Source organism: Carassius gibelio, chromosome A16 (genome assembly GCF_023724105.1).
Source record: "Carassius gibelio isolate Cgi1373 ecotype wild population from Czech Republic chromosome A16, carGib1.2-hapl.c, whole genome shotgun sequence".
NCBI classification, from domain to species: Eukaryota; Metazoa; Chordata; class Actinopteri; order Cypriniformes; family Cyprinidae; genus Carassius; species Carassius gibelio.
This window is the reverse complement of record NC_068386.1, coordinates 15,899,850-15,920,333: the sequence shown is the minus strand read 5'-3', so window position 1 is coordinate 15,920,333 and position 20,484 is coordinate 15,899,850. Positions and strand designations below refer to the sequence as shown.

At 35.7% G+C, this 20,484-nt stretch overlaps 2 protein-coding genes and 1 long non-coding RNA gene across 7 annotated transcripts; 1 reads left to right on the top strand and 2 right to left on the bottom strand.

The window, feature by feature from the left end:
- Positions 1–1,381: 1,381 nt before the first annotated feature.
- On the bottom strand, positions 1,382–5,197 carry LOC128030759 (C-X-C chemokine receptor type 3). Its single transcript, XM_052618697.1, has 3 exons — positions 5,052–5,197; positions 4,140–4,478; positions 1,382–3,071 (listed from the first exon to the last, which is right to left on the bottom strand). Exons 1-3 carry the CDS (start codon positions 5,061–5,063, stop codon positions 2,304–2,306), a joined length of 1,119 nt encoding a protein of 372 aa, XP_052474657.1. The 5' UTR covers positions 5,064–5,197; the 3' UTR covers positions 1,382–2,303.
- Positions 5,198–5,379: 182 nt separating this feature from the next.
- On the top strand, positions 5,380–16,881 carry LOC128030760 (uncharacterized). Of its 4 annotated transcripts, none has more exons than XR_008187960.1 (3): positions 5,393–5,517; positions 8,486–12,081; positions 15,380–16,881. It is a non-coding gene; the product is annotated as an uncharacterized LOC128030760 (long non-coding RNA). The 4 variants fall into 4 exon arrangements; XR_008187961.1 differs by lacking the exon at positions 15,380–16,881 and adding an exon at positions 13,378–13,849 and having other exon boundaries at positions 8,486–9,179; XR_008187959.1 differs by lacking the exon at positions 15,380–16,881 and having other exon boundaries at positions 8,486–8,577; positions 8,670–9,191.
- On the bottom strand, positions 16,064–19,343 carry LOC128030758 (C-X-C chemokine receptor type 3-2). 2 transcript variants are annotated; one of them, XM_052618696.1, is made up of 3 exons: positions 19,110–19,343; positions 18,211–18,337; positions 16,064–18,126 (listed from the first exon to the last, which is right to left on the bottom strand). In XM_052618696.1, the coding sequence occupies exons 2-3, from the start codon at positions 18,241–18,243 to the stop codon at positions 17,011–17,013; spliced, it is 1,149 nt and encodes a 382-aa protein (XP_052474656.1). In that variant the 5' UTR covers positions 18,244–18,337; positions 19,110–19,343; the 3' UTR covers positions 16,064–17,010. The 2 variants fall into 2 exon arrangements, with proteins under 2 accessions (XP_052474656.1, XP_052474655.1); XM_052618695.1 differs by having other exon boundaries at positions 18,211–18,334.
- Between the last annotated feature and the right edge of the window lie 1,141 nt (positions 19,344–20,484).

Here is a 20,484-nt window from a genome sequence, read left to right as displayed (position 1 = left end):
AAAGAAGAACAACAAAAACACATTTCAAAACACTAAATGCAAATCATGAGTAAAAAGAACTGACTGGGGCTTCACAAAAAGCTGTCATACACAGCGACACAGACACACAAAAGCACTGGAAACAAACAAAAATGCAATTTTTCTCATTCGGAAAGTGTTGTAAATAAAGCTGAAATTCTGACAATCAACTACATTTACTCTCATTTTGTTTATTTTCTTTCATGTAATGATGACTCATGGGAAATATATCCGATGGAATATTGATGATGATATTGTTGCATGACAATGCAATCATACTGTCATTTTCACAATAATGCTCACCACATGTTCTGTTTCAGTAGAGGAACTGAAGCGTGTCGGAAACATGTGCCTATTTTTGTATGCATGGCCTCAGAACACATTACAATAATAGAACTATCAAAGAAACCAATCTATTCAAAATGGACTGTCTATTCACAATGTCACTAGAGTGGGTCACTTTATTCAAATATGCTTTAGCAGTTTACAGACATGTAAAAAAAAACTGCGTAAAAAACGTTTGGCTCTTCAATGTTTGTGTAATACACACAGGCCCTTCTGTTGTTCAGGATGATGACATCCTGAAAGTATTTCAAAGGACACTGCATTGCAGAAAAGTACACAGACTAGAGAATACAAGGCCTGTTTTCTCCCTGTTCACCACATGTGGTCATTTCTGTCAATGGGGATATTCCACTGACATGAACACCAAAGAATGTATGTCTGAAAACCCCACCAGTGGTCTTTCCCAATTACCAGTTCACCCTGTAAAGAAAGCACTGTGAATATCCCGCAGGGAAGAAAGCACTTCCTCCAAAAGGGTTCAGAAGATCACTTGGTTATGCAACATAGGAAAAGGATCCTTTATTACCCTTATCAAATCATTATTCTCTTATCATTATTTGATGAGTTATTAATAAAGTACGTTTCAATATATCTTCTCTTTCATAAACATTAATATTCTGAGCTTCACAACATTAAAACATAAGCTCTACTAAGCAAACTACTTCACAGTGAAAAAAATAATTTGGATGGAACATTAAAATAGTGTTTTTTTATACACTTCTTAAGGCTTATAAAGAAACGGAACACATCTTTCTAGAGACCACTGACTTAAAAAAAAAAAAAAAAAACTGCTTAGCAACTGACATGACTTCCTGTAGTATGCTTTTTTTTTTTTTTTTTAATCTTTTTCATCAGCAGATCCGCTAATGGTACTGATGAAATTTTAACACACTTTAACACGTTTAACTGTTTCTCCCACATGCAACAGATTTAATAGACAGAAATTAATTTATGGTACAAACATAAATGTAACATAGATGATGATGATGATTCTAATATCTTTATATATCTTTAATAATATCCTCTTTTTTACTTTTAAATGTTACATCTCAAAGTGCTTTAGATAAACAAATAAATCAACAAAAGACACCATATAAAAATGAAGAAGAGAAAAAATCCTATTCCCAAAATACTTTGACAAAAATAGAATAATATGGATTTAATAAAAAAAATTCAAGTAAGAGTCACCCTAAAGAAATTATTTTTAAGGCAAGATTTAAATATGCCTAGAGATTTCGCTTGCCTTATTTTAATAGGTAAAAAGTTGCATAGTTTTGGAGCTAGTGAAGAAAAATCTCCCATGGATCTTAAACAGGTTGACGGAGCAGATAACAGACCAGTTTCAGGTGAACGAAGGTCACGCATTGGGGGGAAGGGAGTTAAAAGCTCTAAAAATAGTTTTTTATATTTGACCAAAAAAAGAAAAAAGAAAATGGTTATTATCCATTCAGAATGATTTTGTAATTGAGTGGGAATGAAGACATCTGTTATTCAAGCAAGTGGGCACAGAACCGACCAATGGCCAAAAACTGTCTGATAATATCAATCCATTACTAAAAACACTGTTCTAGAACATTATTCCAAAACATTTACAGCACAGCGAAAATAAATTAACAAATTACTTAAACAAATAAAATCAAAAAATTCCCAGTATGATTTCACTGATTAAATTCAACAGAATTACATTGCAAACGAGTTGGCCAGCATTTCATGTCCTTCCTTCATGTCCATATTTTACATTTCATCCTTTATCATCCATAATGAAATAATATTCCTGAATTCATGTACAGGAACCTTTGGAGGACTGGGTTCACTGGGTTATTCCATTCATAGTGATATCTATTCAATGCTCACATGTTAAATGAAGAACGCATAACATACATTTTAGGAACTACGAGATACAATGCGTCCGGCAGTCAATGTTTTATGATCCATATTTTTCATGAATCCTGATCCTGGGGTTTAAATGTTGAATCCATGTCATTCATAGGTTGTAATGAACCTTTTTCCTCTTGGACAGATGTGTTTCTGTTTACTACACTAGAGTCCCAAAGTGAAACATCATCATCACTCTCTGTTTTACAAGCTCTGAACTTTGTCATCTTCAGTGCACGATCCCGGAACTCTTTGGAGAGACAGAGGTAAATGACAGGATTAACAACACAATGGAGAAGCCCCAAAACTGCTGTTATTTTGCTAGCTGTCCACTGCCTCCCTTCACACTCTTCTGCCACTGCTGAAGAGATGCTCTCCGCTGTCTGAAAAGTGTTCACGATGAAGGTAATGTTGTAGGGTGTCCAGCAGATAAAGAAAACCAGCACAAGGACTGAAATGATAGCCGCCCTTTGGCCCTTCTTCTTCTGCTGGCACTTTAAGTTGTGCCGTAACTTCAGCAGGATGAAGGAACAGCAGCACAGCAGCACAAGTATCGGTAGAACAAAAAGATGTGGAAAACGAGAGGCAAACCGATGAGAACCAGGCCGATAAAAGTGAATACATTCCTTTTTACTCTCATCTGAGGCCCTGAAAGGGCGCAGAAAGATCCAGTTAGGGATGGAAAGGAGCAGGCAGAGGACACAAATAATCAGACAGCAACAGTAAACCACCACAGGCTTTTTACAAGAAAACAGTTGAACCCCATGGACGATGGACAGACAGAAGTCAACACTGAGGCAGGCCAACGTGAAGATACCACAGTACAAATTGATCTGAAGAGAGAAGGAAACCGTTATTACTACAAAACTACTACTATAATAGACTGCTAGTGACAAACTGGAATGTCCAAAAATAATGTAAAATTTCAGTTTAAATCATGCCAGTTTTTATAAAAGTATTCATGTTGGCTTCATATGGCTTTGAAATGATATGAAAATATGACATGTAATGCATCCATCAAGCATACAGTAACAACATATTTAAATATTTTTTTCCACACACAGACACACACACACACACACACACACACATATAGGGGTAATGGATAGATATATAAATCTTGTAATATTAAATATAGCATTGTAAGATTATTTTAAATTATTATAAATTATTTATTTATAAGCATCATCAATATATGCAATTTTGGGGACACACACTACATGACATTTTAAAGCCTGAACTAACTTTGGCTTGTCATTAAAAAGTTGAATTATCTGATATTTTAGTCTTATTGACCTTGATACACAGTCATGTCAGTCCTCAGTGGTCCTCTCTAAGATATAATTCTTTGTGTTTTTATTTTGTATGTTGGTTGCACCAAGTGTGACTTCGATTCATCAGACAGTATTTAATAAATAGTAGTAGTAATTATAATAAAAGTATAAATAATAATAAAAGGTTTTGTAATTCTTTTAAATGTTAAGCTTTTTTTTTCTCCATGGTAATTCTTTTTTTCAAAATGAATTTCAAAATGAATTTCAATTCAAACAAACTCATCATAGAAGATGTATTTTCAGGTCTTTTGTATATATTTTTTAAAAGTGTTTAGGATTAAACACATTGATATGGACAAAAAAAAAGCCTTAAGTCACTTGTCTAGGTGGAGATGTCCAAAATATTACCATATTCCACAATGTTAAAAGAAAAAAAAGAAGTAAAAACTGTCTTTACTGGATGCCATCAGAGGATCCAAAACCTGTCATTTCATACTTTGCCAATTTGATTTCGGTTTCATTAACTTGCCTGATGGTTGAAATGTGTGCACAATGAAAATGCGATTTAACCCAAAGACATCTACGAACGTATCAAAGCTTTACATAAACAAGCCAACAGTAACTCACCTCAAACAGAACTCCAGAGAGTTTGCAGAGCTTTGCTCCCATGATCCATCCCTTGACCGCATCTACTGCCCAGAGAGGAAGTGTAAAGAGCAGCAGGCTGTCTGTTAAGCTCAGAAGAAGGATGAAGATGTCCATCACCCTCAGGTTCCTCTTAAGCCACAGTATTGCCAGCACCAGTCCGTTTCCCAGCAGCCCCCATAAGAACCCCAAAGAGTAAAGCAGGGGCATGAAGACCGCCAAAGCTCCAGAGACGGTGCTGGACGGACAGACCACCTCCTCGTAATCATAATCATCATAATCGAAGGTTTTGTTACTCTCGAACAGTCCCACAAGGACAGCCTGCATGTTTGATCAAAATAAAAACAGATTTAACCAAGGGTCAGTGTGAAACTGTAGATTGATATCTGACTGCAGCTCCTCTTGAACTGAGTTGTCAACAGTGGAGAGTGTTTTTTAAGTCACATGCTTGGTTTGCACATGATGTTACAACAATAGCCAAATGGAAAGTAAAACTGTGGGTGGAACAGCTGACTGTTTTAGGACGCTGAGGGGGTCGAGGCCCGCGCGCACATTCAAAACAAGCTCAAATCTCCAGCTGTGACATTGAACAACTGCTTAGCTGAACTTCCAACGAACACATATGTTTGATTGATTTAAGTTTTCAACCCCCTTTAGTTGCTTTCGAACTGTTAATTCCGAAAGCTATGGATATCAAAAACTTGATTTGTTCGGTCATGGTCAGAGATCCAGTTCAAGATATAACAAACGTCTAAACCAAAGTCTCTTTAGTATAATAACTTTAGACTATAGTCTTTGTTTAAACTCGACACGGCAGAACATTTAGACGAAACCTGGATGAAACAGATAGTGAATCATTAAACTTTATACACATAATGTTACAAAAACACTTACATGATTTGCCATGTTCCTGCTTGTCTTTGTTTCTTTGTCTTCCTTTCTAAGCAGTCCGCATTTTCTTTCGTTTACGTAACTCGTCTATTGAGAGTGCATTTGCTCATTGCCCGTCGATTTGGTTACCGTGAACGCGCAGTGACAGAGGAGTAGATCCTGCCTTTGTTTATTTTCTACCGAAACATTATATCATCCGGGTAACTCTAGGAACCTACCTACTATCCCATGCACTCTTGTCCTAGCTGGTTATTATACCTAAAAATATCGTGCACTAACTTGGTAATGTAGCGTACAGCTGGTACAGGGGTACATTTGAAATACCTTAAATAACTTCCGTGCAAAACAGGTCTGATCTGTGATATTTGCATCGCACATGCGTATTAGCGCCCTCCTCTATCGATCGTGGGACATTTGAAGTTCCTCAGTTCATGCGCTTCTCCAGTCCGAAGATATTTTTTCTTCCAAGGTAAGTTTTTCACTTCCCCACACCACTTTCACATTGAATAGCTCGTCATCCTTACATGACTGTTAAAGGTAACTTACATTTTCGTAAACCTTAATCTGTGCTCTAAAAACTGACACTGTGTCATGAAAGATCGTAAGATCTAGAGAAATGTTCGATGTGGTAAGTAAGCGGGGTACAGTTGAGACACGGCATATGAAGTTTAGTTGCACGACATAAGATCATAAGTTAATAATCACATTCAGACAATGTACTGGTTTTGGTGTGGTAAAGAAAAAAGCAAAAAGTGTACCAACCGTACCCAGTCTACCCTACACAAAAAACATCCACAAGTGGTTTCAGCAGATCTAGTGCGCCCTCTAGTGTTTGATAGTCTAAAGCATCTGAATTAAACATTCTGCACGGTAACATATGCACAGAAGTTCTGGCTGTTCAGTGATGCTGAAGTGGTAGTTGAGGTGCTATATAGCACCACTTCTGTGTAAAGAACCTGGTAAGCATAGATGGTTTTTCAGCTGTTCTTTGGGGTGGTTGAGGTGCTATACCACCAGTGGCATACAAAGAGCACCTGTATAACTCAACCAAGTATCTTAGCTTATTTGGGGTTTTGAGGAAAGGATTAAAAAAAAAAACATTAAAAAAGTGTATTTCCTGAAGATAATGTGGTTATCAAACAATTTCCTCCCAATAAGGAAACATTCGAGGGACTTTTTGACTTCAGAAAAGCATAAAAGTGAAAACATATGAGAGGGTAGGAACATCTCAAAAGATAAACTGTCTACACACTTGAATGCTTAAAGCAAATTTAATCACCAAGCTTTCGGTCAAACGACCATCCTCAGAGCACCTACAATCTCCATATAATACCATTCTACATAACATCATTTGACAAAGGTGCTGTATAGCACTTTTTAAAGTTAGGTCCTATCAAGCACTCAAAGTGGTTCTCCTGATTACAAGCCAATGAACCACTTTTAGTGCTATTTAGAACCATTTTTGTTTAGATTGGGGTTGCAAAAATGTGGTTAGTGTTACTCAAATCCAGTGCTTTAAGTGGCCCAAAAGAGGTGCCGGTACTTATAGCCTATATATATATATATATATATATATATATGTGTATATATATATATATATATATATATATATATATATATATATATATATATATATATATATATATATGTATATATATATATATATATATATATGTATATATGTATATATATATATATATATATGTATATATGTATATATATATATATATATATATATATATATGTATATACATATATATTATGACTCCCCTCGTCCCCTGAGGTAACAACAACTATATTGAAGGGGTTTTATATACAGCAGTCAACAGACGACCTCATAAAAAATAATAAATCCTTTTATAAGTTTGTGGATTTGCTTGAGCTAGAATGAGCTACTGAACATAAATAAAATGTGCAAAAGGATTTTGAAAAAAATACCCTTAGAAAGAGCTACTGCATTACTTCATTAGCTTGCGTCTGACCTGCAGCGATATCATTCTGGCTTAGTGGGGTGTCAGCCAGCGAGCCAGTGTTGAGTAAAACTCTTGTAAAACTCAAGGGTGTATGGGTAATGTAGTCTCTGCTCTCGGTGGGACGAATTAGGATAGTCTAGATGGAAATAGGGGTCCACGTGCACCCCCCCGGCTTTTTTTATGTCACCTGATTTTTTAAAATCCTTAAAGTGTCTATTTTCATAATCTGCCAGGTACCAAGCTGAAATAATGTCCCAAATGGTTCTTTTTTAACCCTTTGCTGCACCCGACCGGAACCCGAAAAATAAAAAAATGATATAGATTGTGGCATAAGATTATAAGTAAACAACATACAGAGACAAAAGAACACATTTTCCCATACAATTCTGACCCCAGGAATTTAATAAAATGGCTATTTTTGACATTTGACAACATATTGACCTTATTTATGGACAAAAATAGCAAAAAATGGCCAAAGATGTGTAGAGGATCAACTATTTTTTCGTTTTCTCAAGCGCATAGGGTGAATATTTTTTTCCACAACCTGTTATTTCTTTATCATTCAAGTGTCTATTATAAGATTAAATTGGGTACCAAGCTGAAATAATCTCCAAAATGCTTAATTTTTTTTTAACCCTTTGCACCAGACCCGAATGTTATGCCACATTCTTTTTTTCTATTCTGATTTTTCGGGTTCCGGTCGGGTGTAGCAAAGGGTTAAAAAAGGACCCTTTGGGACATTATTTCAGCTTGGCACCTGGCAGATTATGAAAATAGATACTTTAAGGACTTAAAAAAATCCGGTGGCATAAAAAAAGTCGGGGACCCCTATTTCCATCTAGTCTAGGAAGCTTGCATTGTGAAGGGCGCTCTGAAAAGCGGCAGTGCAGGCAAACGATTAAAACCTCTATTAAAACAGATGTCCAAATGAGCGTACCGGTACGCTAAAAGCACTGCTCAAATCCAAAAAAAAGTCTGCCCCCCTCCCCCCCAAATGACGTCTTCTTGAATGTTTTCAGGCATTTGTTACTTCCTGTACAACACAAAGATAACAATAAATGGCAACACACTTGTCTGATGAAACGCACAGAAGTGCAGCTCTGTAGACTTGGCACCACAAAAATGAAGAATCAGATCTAGGAACTCCATCCCACAGCTCACGAAGCTCATCAACTAAACGGTCAAGATAAATGTTAATGTTGTTCTTCGGTTCTGTAGGCCCTGGTATAACTCCAAATAATATTATGTCCTCCTCCTTAAAACGCTCCTTTTGTGGCAAATTCAAAATGGCCAGATATGTGAGTCCTACTGAATATGGGGAACTCTTGAAGGGTTGATATCAATCAAAATTCATCATGAGAACAAAATAGTTGGGTTCTGCTAAAAACGACTGTCCTTTAACATACTGAAAGTATGCCCAAATCTGTCTGTAATTATTGACATCACAACTCTCTTTCCACACAGAAAAAAATCACAGCATATTCAGGCAGGGATTACTTATATGCTGGAGGAAATAAAGACGTCTTTTGCAAAAGCAGACTCTGAGTCTATAAAAAGTAATGTTATTGTAATTGTTTCATGTCCCTTATTTTGTCCATATTCTAATTTGAATTGTTTCTGTCTCTTATCTGAATTATTTTTTATTCAGCATGTTGCAGGACTTACTATGAAACACTGCGGAGGAAATACACTTTGTCTCTACCCGAAAAGTTACAGATTAGGGACTCCATTAAGGCAGTGGCTAAAATAAGGAGTAAGTGTAGAAATTCATCCCTGTATTAAGTTTGGTACATCTCTGGGTGTTTTTTGTTGTGAAGTTGCTGGAGTCTGGGTCCAGGGTCATTCAAACAGATGCAGAGAGAGAACTGTAGCAGACAGCAACGCTGGAACTGATGTCTGATGAGGAGGATGTCATTGCTGACGGAAGGCCGGTGTGGGCTGTGAGATCTCCACCTCACAGGAGACCACAGTTGTCATCTTCAGCGCAGATTGGAGGTAGATGCACGCTACGTTCTTTCACACCATCAGCGTGTAAGACCTAATGAAACTGAGCCTGAAGGACATTGATTTTTGGAACTCTAAGAAGCACGGGTTCATCTGTGACTGCTCCTCGGGTGATAAAGTGCTCCAAATGTCACTGGATAGCTTAAATGCAGAGGTCACATTCCAAGTATGGGTTACATTGGTTATTATGTCACTTTCACTTCACTTTTATATTGTGTTTTAGTATTTAGTGTTTAATATTTTAGCTTTTAGAACTGTATAAATATAATTGCACCTTTATAATTGCACATTTGCTTCCTAATTCTTACCTACTTGCTTTATACATTTATTAGATTTGGACAGTTCCATATTCTGTAACTTTGTTGATATTGCTTTGTGTTTGGTTGCTTTGTATGTGTGTGGTTTGATTTTAGTTTCAGTTCAGTTCCATATTCTATAGCATTCTAATATATATATATATTTTAATTGCTTTGTTTTGTTGATTTAAATAAGTGTTTTGTTTACTAAAATAAACTGTATAGTTTCATATTTTATAACCTTCTAATATTGCTTTGAGAAGTGTCTGGTTGAATTTAAAGTTAAAAAAAAATCTGAAACAATTCTATTCTAATTTTTAGAGGGTGCGAGGAATGTATAGTATGGAGGGGGGTTATGGTCTATGTATATAACTGGCCAATAACCAATCAAGTCACTAAGATAAAAGGCCTTGGGTTGGGTTTAGTAAAAAGCGTAACCAATCAAATAATCTCAAGGGAAAGTATCAAAAGTTGTGTCAGTTTTTGTCAGGGTTTTGAAAGTGGTTTTGAGAAGCCACCAATCAATGCTGAGATGGAACTCCAATGGGGACACCGTTGTGCAAATGTGTGAAATGCAAGATCATCTGCAGGTGTGAAAAAGTCCTCTGATAAAATCGTTGATGGGATTATTTGCAAAAACAGCAGATGTCTGTACCATGGTAGGATACATAAGCATGATTGGTATGATTCCGGAAGTATCCTAAACTGGTGGAAGTTGATGTATACAATCAGTGGTGCATACAGGAGCTTCCTTGTACAGATACACCAAGTTTCATAGAGTGCAGCTCCAGCACACGTGCAGGACGTTTCTGGTGAGACCTTGATTATCTGGTTAAGGTGTAAAACCACAGGACAGTGGCCCTCCAAGAACAGCTTTAGACAGCCCTGCTCATAAAAGTTCACAACTGCCTTGTGATAAATTCTTTCTGGTTTCCTAAAAATACTGGTATGACAATCTTTTGAGCATATGAACTTATTGACATCAGAGCTAATATTTTAATGGTCTGTTAAGCATTCAATGATTCAACACTTAAGATATCATAAAGTGATGATACATGATCTACAATAGTGATGAAACATTTAAACCAAGGAATTCGGAGCTCATGTCGAAAATATGGTCATTCCAGATGAAGCCTCGATTCGAAGTTTGTGTTGTTAACGTAGAAATCATGTGACCAATAACAAACGAAACCTCACTTTCTGTTCAATGATGTGCGTGATTCACTTTTGTGTGTCGAAGTGTTCGAATCCCCAGATCTTACTTTACCAGTGTGTTTTCATTCGGACTTACTCAGTTACACTTTAAATAACCAGTCATAAAAATAATATCGAATAAAGCTAATTATTTCAGAGAAAAAAATATATGTTTTTCATATGCAATTCATAAGTGTACATTATTCTTCTGTTAGGCTAAATTGATATTTGTAATGGCATTAACTGCCACAGTTATTGGTTAAATGCATTTAACAAAGAGAGAAATTCAACACACACACACACACACACACACACACACACACTGTTTGGCTTTTATTTGTGTACCGATCTATGGAACGTTTTGTGGCTGCTTCGTCCGTCGGAGCTTCTTTCACGGGCTTTTGCCTGTTTTATTTTTTACTGACCACCAGATGAGGCTGTTTTATAGGCTCTAGAAGTTTTGAATCTTTCCCCGAAACAGTCAGAGGAAAGTCTCGGTGCTTCACGAGGCTTCAACCAACCATCACTAGTTCTCAACTCTGGTCCACATTTTCTAGGCTATGTCTTCTTTATTTAACATAGCTGAACTAACCAATTTAGATCTTCGGGAGCACTTGATTATTGTTGGATCAGGGTCAATATCAATAAAACAAATAAATAAAATATAAAATAATAATAAAAAGTATAAATACATTTCCAAATCTATGTTTTCTAAGCATAACATTTAGATTTTTGTTTTTTACCAGAATGCAGAAAATAGCTATAATATATATTCTCATATTTTATTTATGTTTCAGTTTAAGTTCAGATTATTATTATTATTTTATCGTAGTAGAGATGCATAGGCCTACTCTACTTGTTTATAAACTTTTTTTTAGGCTATCTGAATAAGTACAATATAAAATAATTATTAATGATTTACTTGCTGAAATCTTTGTTTATTCTTTTTTAAAAAGAAAAATGTTAAGAGTAGCTATATTAGCCTATTTTTATGGTTTAAATATAAAACAAATTTTTACAAGCAAAGGATAAAAAAAAAATCAGATGAGGTGAATTTGACAGAACAGTAATAAGCTATTCATCATAAGCTCCATAAAAACTGAGAGATGTCGAGCATGCACTTTCATTGCTTGTGGGCGTCATCAGTCACTCTTGGCATCCAAAAACTGAACATGCAATTAATGTCTTCACATGCTTGTGATAAAGACCCTACTCACCATTACTGAAGTCATAAAGCACATGCATGCTTTGTAATCAGAGAGAATAGAAAACCTGCTAGCCAGCTTGCTGACAATAATGGAACTGTTGCCCAAAATATATTTTTATCCACACACACAAAAAAAAAAAAAAAAAAAAAAAAAAAATGTACAAAATGCGAATTTTGTCCCGAATTAGCATTTTTTCCAATTGAAACAGGACATATGGAGTTGATGAATCATTAGGTCTTGTCCAAATTGTTTAATAGCCAAATGATTGAGTTTACAATGCATGCTTTTTACTTGCTATTTCTATTATGGGGTCAGAGTTAAAGTGTTAACTATAATACACAGAAGGCAAGTTTTCAAGGTTACTAAAGATATAAAATGTATATCTTCAGAGTTGAGGCTCAGCGGATGCTAGGTGTGGTGCTTATGCAGATCATAAGAGTACCATTCTGACTCACAGAATTTCCTGACCCCCAGATTGCCTTTCAGTAAAAGCTCTCTGGAAGACGACTATTTTTAGTTTTTAGAAAAGTATATTTAGATATGTTTTTTTAACAGATATGAACTAAAGTGATTATACCATTGGGTTTCCTTTGTGACTGTAATTCTCAGAATAAAATAATAATAAAATATTATTTAAAAAAACTGCCCCGTCCCCTTTGCACTATATTAACAGTTTGTTTTCCTTAAAAGAAATAAAGAAAGAAACCCAGCAATCGCTTAATGTTGTTCTTTGGTTCTGTAGGCCTTGGTATAACTCCAAATAATATTATGTCCTCCTCCTTAAAACGCTCCTTTTGTGGCAAATTCAAAATGGCCAGATATGTGAGTCCTACTGAATATGGGGAACTCTTGAAGGGTTGATATCAATCAAAATTCATCATGAGAACAAAATAGTTGGGTTCTGCTAAAAACGACTGTCCTTTAACATACTGAAAGTGTGCCCAAATCTGTCTGTAATTATTGACATCACAACTCTCTTTCCACTCAGAAAAAAATCACCGCATATTCAGGCAGGGATTACTTATCTGCTGGAGGAAATAAAGACGTCTTTTGCAAAAGCAGACTCTGAGTCTATAAAAAGTAATGTTATTGTAATTGTTTCATGTCCCTTATTTTGTCCATATTCTAATTTGAATTGTTTCTGTCTCTTATCTGAATTATTTTTTATTCAGCATGTTGCAATACACTTTGTCTCTACCCGAAAAAATACAGATTAGGGACTCCATTAAGGCAGTGGCTAAAATAAGGAGTAAGTGTAGAAATTCATCCCTGTATTAAGTTTGGTACATCTCTGGGTGTTTTTTGTTGTGAATTTGCTGGAGTCTGGGTCCAGGGTCATTCAAACAGATGCAGAGAGAGAACTGTAGCAGACAGCAACGCTGGAACTGATGTCTGATGAGGAGGATGTCATTGCTGACGGAAGGCCGGTGTGGGCTGTGAGATCTCCACCTCACAGGAGACCACAGTTGTCATCTTCAGCGCAGATTGGAGGTAGATGCACGCTACGTTCTTTCACACCATCAGCGTGTAAGACCTAATGAAACTGAGCCTGAAGGACATTGATTTTTGGAACTCTAAGAAGCACGGGTTCATCCGTGACTGCTCCTCGGGTGATAAAGTGCTCCAAATGTCACTGGATGGCTTAAATGCAGAGGTCACATTCCAAGTATGGGTTACATTGGTTATTATGTCACTTTCACTTCCCTTTTATATTGTGTTTTAGTATTTAGTGTTTAATATTTTAGCTTTTAGAACTGTATGAATATAATTGCACCTTTATAATTGCACATTTGCTTCCTAATTCTTACCTACTTGCTTTATACATTTATTAGATTTGGACAGTTCCATATTCTGTAACTTTGTTGATATTGCTTTGTGTTTGGTTGCTTTGTATGTGTGTGGTTTGATTTTAGTTTCAGTTCAGTTCCATATTCTATAGCATTTTTAAAATATATATATATATTTTAATTGCTTTGTTTTGTTTATTAAAATAAGTGTTATGTTTACTAAAATAAACTGTATAGTTTCATATTTTATAACCTTCTAATATTGCTTTGAGAAGTGTCTGAATTTTAATAAAAAAAAAAAAAACTGAAACAATTCTATTCTAATTTTTAGAGGGTGCGGGGGATGTACAACTCTGGTCCACATTTTCTAGGCTATGTTTTCTTTATTTAACATAGCTGAACTAACCAATTTAGATCTACGGGAGCTCTTGATTATTGTTGGATCAAGGTCAATATAAATAAAACGAATAAATAAAATATTAAATAATAATAAAAAAGTATAAATACATTTCCAAATCTATGTTTTCTAAGCATAACATCTAGATTTTTGTTTTTTACCAGATGTCAGAAATTTGTACAAATAGCTATAAGATATATTCTCATATTTTATTTATGTTTCAGTTTAAGTTCAGATTATTATTATTATTTTATCGTAGTAGAGATGCATAGGCCTAATCTACTTGTGTAGAAACTTTTTTTTTGCATAGGCTATCTGAATAAGTACAATATAAAATAATTATTAATGATTTACTTGCTGAAATCTTTGTTTATTCTTTTTAAAAAAGAAAAATGTTAAGAGTAGCGATATTAGCCTATTTTTATAGTTTAAATATAAAACAAATCTTTACAAACAAAGGATACAAAAATAAATAAAATCAGATGAGGTGAATTTGACAGAACAGTAATAAGCTATTCATCATAAGCTCCACAAAAACTGAGAGATGTCGAGCATGCACTTTCATTGCTTGTGGGCGTCATCAGTCACTCTTGGCATCCAAAAACTGAACATGCAATTAATGTCTTCACATGCTTGGGATAAAGACCCTACTCACCATTACTGAAGTCATAAAGCACATGCTTTGTAATCAGAGGGAATAGAAAACCTGCTAGCCAGCTTGCTGACAAGAATGGAACTTTTGCCCAAAATATGTTTTTATCCACACACACACAAAAAAATGTACAAAATGCGAATTTTGTCCCGAATTAGCATTTTTTTCCAATTGAAACAGGATATTTGGGTTTGATGAATCATTAGGCCTCGTCCCATTTGTTTAAAGCTGCAGTAGGTAAATTTTGTAAAAATATATTTTTAAATATTTGTTAAACCTGTCATTATGTCCTGACAGTAGAATATGAGACCGATAATCTGTGAAAAAATCAAGCTCCTCTGGCTCCTCCCAGTGGTCCTATTGCCATTTGCAGAAATTCATCCGCTCCCGGTAAGGAACAACCAATCAGAGCTACGGTCCATAACTTTGTTTGTGTTCAAAATGTAGAAAAATGTATATAATAAGCGAGTACACCATTTTCCAAACCGTGTTTTTAGCTTGTCCTGAATCACTAGGGTGCACCTATTATAAGTGTTTATATTCAGACTATTTTAGATTGCTTCGGGGGTACCGCAGCGGAGTAACCCAGTACCTTTGTGATTCTTCATAGACATAAACAGAGAGAAGTAGTTCCGGTTAAGATGTTCTTCCGCAAGACGCAAGCAGTTCTGTTTATTAACCGCTAGAGCGTCAAAAGTTCCCTACCGCAGCTTTAATAGCCAAAGGATTTAGTTTACAATGCATGCTTTTTACTTGCTATTTCTATTATGGGGTCAGAGTTAAAGTGTTAACTATAATACACAGAAGGCAAGTTTTTAAGGTTACTAAAGATATTAAATTTATATCTTCAGTGTTGAGGCTCAGCGGATGCTAGGTGTGGTGCTTATGCAGATCATAAGAGTACCATTCTGACTCACAGAATTTCCTGACCCCCATTGCCTTTTAAGTGAAAGCTCTCTGGAAGATAACTTTTTTTTTTTTTTTTTTAACAGATGAACTAAAGTGATTATACCATTGGGGTTCCTTTGTAACTGTCATTCTCAGAATAAAATAATAATAAAATATTATAAAAAATAAAAAAAAAACCTGCCCCGTCCCCTTTGCACTATATTAACAGCTTGTTTTCCTTAAAGGAAAGAAAGAAACTATCAATCGCTTCTCTAATCATTTTGTATTGTATGTATTTGTTTTCTTTTTTTATTTATTATTCAATTAACAAAAAAAGGAGAAAAAAACAAGCAAGTCTCTAACACCTATTTTTTTCTTTTTCTTTTCTTTTTTTTCTTTTTGTTTATTATATGATTTTAATAAACCCTTGCTACATGTACTGCATTAAGCCAACTGAGACTTGTCATAGCACATATATCATTGCTCTTTTGTTGATTCTGTTTGCTTCTATTGTCCTTGTTTGTAATTTGCTTTGGATAAAAGCATCTGCAAAATGTCTAAATGTAATGAAAATGTAAAATGCATCTTCAAGTAATTTAAACAGAGATGAAAAAAGTAATTGAAACAAGTAATTTTAATGATGGAAGAAAAGCGATAACACCTTTTGCTCTGTGTTTCCTTTGAGGCTGTCATTCTCAGAATTCATATTTATGTGTCACATCCTCTTCAATCTAGAGCTGAAGAAGAGTAGTAAAAGTGAGTCACACAAACCTTTATTACAAAAGTAATGGAATCTATTCTTTATCAGAGGTGGCAACACAGAACTAACAAATATAACAATCGAAATATTTTACAAAACGTACATTAGGAGAAAACATCCTGATTTGTATGCTGATATCTATGATGTACTTTATACAATGTGTTATGTGTTACGACATCTACTTAAAATATTAAAAAACAGATTAATAAAATGATAAACAAAACTGAGTTTGATGTTACAGAGTTATTAATGAAGATGAGAAATAAAGCAAATTAACGTGGAGCCTGTTTTCAGTTCCTGCTTGTGACACTAGACAACTCAGCAAATGATTCATTGTTACAGTTATAGCTGCTATAAAAGGAGGAATTGTTGATGAAAAAAAACCATCTACAGAATTCTTTTTATTTTTTATTTTAAATCATATATATATATATATATTTTTTTTTTACCTCAATATGGAATTCTTGGAAAATATAAAAGACATAGAGCTTATAGTTAAAATGAAGCAAAAATGGAAAAAAATACTGCAATTTTTGGATATTCTTCATATTTAAAACATGCCTGTAGATCTTTAACAATACAGAAAATTCATGACAAAATCTCCTCAAACAGAATGGACGTTAAGACGGCATTAGAAAATGCAAAAAAAAAAAAAAAAAAAAGAAGAAGAATAATAAAGAACATGAAGGAGGTTTCATATCTATCAGATTACACAAACTGAAATTGTGGTTTCTTCCTAATTCCAGATAAAAAGAGCTGTCACTTGTATTCTTGCATGCTTGCTCATGTCATTTGCACTCTATTCAGGCCATGACAGAGAAGTACGAGGTATTCTCACTCTCCACTGAGCTGAATGATCCAGTAGGCCTGCGGCTTGATCCCCGACCGTTTGCCCATCCTGCTAACCCGAGGCACCCCTGGGGTCCTAAAGCAGCCTTGCACATCTGGGCCAGCTCATGACGGAACTTTATCCCCACAAGGCCGTAGAGTAGTGGATTTAAAGCACAATGTGCCAACCCCAGGCTTTCTGTTACGAAAATGCCCACATCTAGCACCTTGTGAAGGGCACAGGTTTCGGAAATAACCCCAAGCTTCTGCAAGCTGGCGGTCATCCGCAAGGCATTGTAAGGCGCCCAACTGACTACAAACACAATGACCAATGAGATGATGAGCCTCAGCGAGCGTCGTTTCTGTCTACGTGTGGCGTGGCACAGTGCTTTGAAAATGTGAAGGTAGCAGTACAGCATGACTAATAGGGGAAGTATGAATCCAAGAATCATGCTAACCAGCTGCATGGCGACCTGCCATTGCTGGCTGTTCTCTTGAGAAAATTCTAACTGGCATCTCATCCGGTTTATGCCGGATACATTCACCACGTAACGGTAGTAGACGTCCACCATCGACAGTCCCAGGCAGACGCTCCAGATGACGGCACAGGCCAGCTGAGCGTGGCAGGTCTTACGTTTCCGGCTGATATTAATGGCGTGAACAATGGCCAAGTATCGGTCGAAGCTGATGCAGGCCAGGAATAGCACCCCACAATAGACGTTCAGCGAGAACAACGCTCCAGCTATTTTACACATGAATACACCGAAAACCCACTCGTTGATCCACTCAGCGGCAAAAAATGGCAACGTTAATGCCAGTAGGAGGTCAGAGATGGCCAAATGGAGCAGGAAGGTGTCTGTCAGTGAGAAGGAGCAGGGGCTGTGTCGAGACTGCCGATAGCGGCGGATCACACACAGAACCAGAACGTTACCCACTAGTGCCAGGATAAAGACCAGGAAGTAAGCCACGGGGGCAAAGCGACCAAGAATCGCCCATGTATCCTTCAGACTGCAGGGGGCAAAGTCCTCATCTAGTAGAGGATCGTCTTTGGAAGAAGTGTTTGATGAGTAATCATACACTTCGTACTGTAACTGCAAAACAAATGTACCAATTTTCTGTTGATTCAGATTGTTAACTTTTCTTTGTTTTTTTTTCAGTACTGTTTTAACACTCACCTCAGAATCTGGAGATGTTGTGGAGTGCTTCATGGTGAGCTTCAGAGAAGTCGGACATACAAGTAAAATAGTGGGCACAAGATGAACTTGTCTCTCACGTATCTTGTCTATATGTCTCTCCTTTCTTCTGGGAAAATTTCATAAAAATAGATGGATAAAGAGAGAGAAGTCAGAACACAGAAACTGAATCCTACTCGTACAACTACTGAAAAGGGGAACTGACGGCTTCGTCCATGGGGAAATAAAACTGCAGTCAATGGATACATTTAAAAGAAAACATGTCCTTGAAATCCCCAATTTGCAGAGAGCAGACAGTTTCAGAGATTTCTCGAAAACACCTCTACAACATTTGCCGCAGTTGGTTGTCAGAGATCTGAAAGTGTGTACAAATATATAGAATATACTTTTTTCCTTAAAGGATGGTTTATAAAGGGTTCTTGGGGCAAAAGTGACAATAGTAGAGTACAACTATAGGGAACTGAAATTAGCATTGCATAAGTTTGCCATATGCAATGAAACATTATAGAAAATAATGAAAAAAAAAATCATATTTTACCATTATCCGCCATTACCAGATGTATTTTAATAATTTTGATGGGTGTAGTTTTGTTGCTAGTAAATTCATCGAAAAAAGACAAGGGAATTAATATTACTTGTAGAATGAATGTAAAATAGAAAGCATGTTCTTATCTATTGTAACTCATTTCAAAACCAAAATATTGTCACGCTGCAGTGAAACTATTTAAATACTAGTTTGTTAATTATATTTGTACATATTTTAAATATTTAAAAAAATAGTCTACAGTTCAAGAATCTATTTTTTAAGAAGTAGCATAGTTGTGTCAGGGACTAACATGAAATATTAGAGTGCAGTAGAAGCACAAATCAAAGTCTCGTACCTGATTTCTCTCTGATGTCTGTGGAGGGGTCGACTGACCCAGATCAGGTGGCGCTCTGATTAAAACGGAATTTGTTCAGGAAACACATTGATCTCAGTGCTTCCTGACTTTTTCTCTCTTCCTTTTTTGCTCTCTCCTCAAACCATACCCTTACTTGAAATATTTTCAGCACCATATGTAGTGCTTTTAAAAGGTGCAAGTAAAAGTAAAATCAGTTTTGGTTAAAGCATCTTCTCTTCTACTGCTCAAATGATAATCTGATTCATCTTTCCTGTTAATAGACAGGAAGCCAATAACCTCAGTCAGAAATATACAAATGAGTGATAGTGTGATGATTTGTTGTTTAGACTTTTTACGTTTATGATGTTTCTGACCAAACTTACATGCAAGAAAGAACATTATATTTGTGAGGATAATCTCAGCCAAAGGTTTACACATAAGTCTAGTGTAGTACTCGGGTGTGATTTGATGTATTGGTTAATTTCTTTATATTTGCATAATTTTTGATTTGGGTATAGTGGTGAGTTTTATTTTGCCGGCGTTTAAGGCAACAACAATAATAATCTGGTTTCTGATGGTTTTAAAATTGACATCCAACCATTGGAGCAGTAGTCTTGTAGCAGCTTTCTGACATATAATGTGTAGTAAGCTGTACTTCACTGTCTCTTGCTCCTTCTGTTATTTCATGTCTCATCTATTCGGTTCTATGCAACAAAAGGGCAAAAATATAACCTGAAAAACAAGCCAGTAAAGGTACGGTGACATACTTATGGCTTTAAGCCTTCAGTATATATACATATAGAAACATAAAAGCCTTTGGTTAAAGCATTGTTCGTCTTATAATATGTAACATTTCCTCAGAAGGACCGGATACATGATCTTTTCACACCCTGAATTCACATTCAGTTTTGTATATGGTGATGACGGCGTTTTCACAGTGCAACTGTTTTTCATCCGGCCCACTCTCTAGCTTGAGCATAAATACAATGTAAAATATAATATTTTAACACAGAAAATCTTAAACCACCTGGTAAATGTTAACAGAACATACATGAACGCTCCTTCAGTTTTCACAGAAGAGCTCTAATATGTGTGGTGACAACTTCCCAGAAGTTTAACCACATCCTATACATCACCAGTGGTCACGCAGTAAACACCAAATAACACTTACACATTAAATAAAAAATAAACCACAGGCGTTTCATTGTAAACAGGCTACCTGTTTAGTTCTAACAAAATAAATAAAATAAAATATGTCGCTTCTAAAGTGAGAATTGTGTACAGTATTGAGCAATGACTGCATATTGCTACAGATCCTACATATTCTCTTACATATTACATATTCTTAATCATATTCGATCAGATTTTTGAAAAG

What these genes read in the sequence shown, in the direction of transcription:
- LOC128030758 (XM_052618696.1), bottom strand. Translation starts at nt 18,243, where the DNA reads ATGAAGCACTCCACAACATCTCCAGATTCTGAG. An exon ending in CAACATCTCCAGATTCTGAG is followed by an intron (nt 18,127 to 18,210) that starts GTGAGTGTTAAA and finishes TTTGTTTTGCAG; the next exon opens with TTACAGTACGAAGTGTATGA.
- LOC128030759 (XM_052618697.1), bottom strand. An exon ending in TCTCTGGAGTTCTGTTTGAG is followed by an intron (nt 3,072 to 4,139) that starts GTGAGTTACTGT and finishes TTCTCTCTTCAG; the next exon opens with ATCAATTTGTACTGTGGTAT.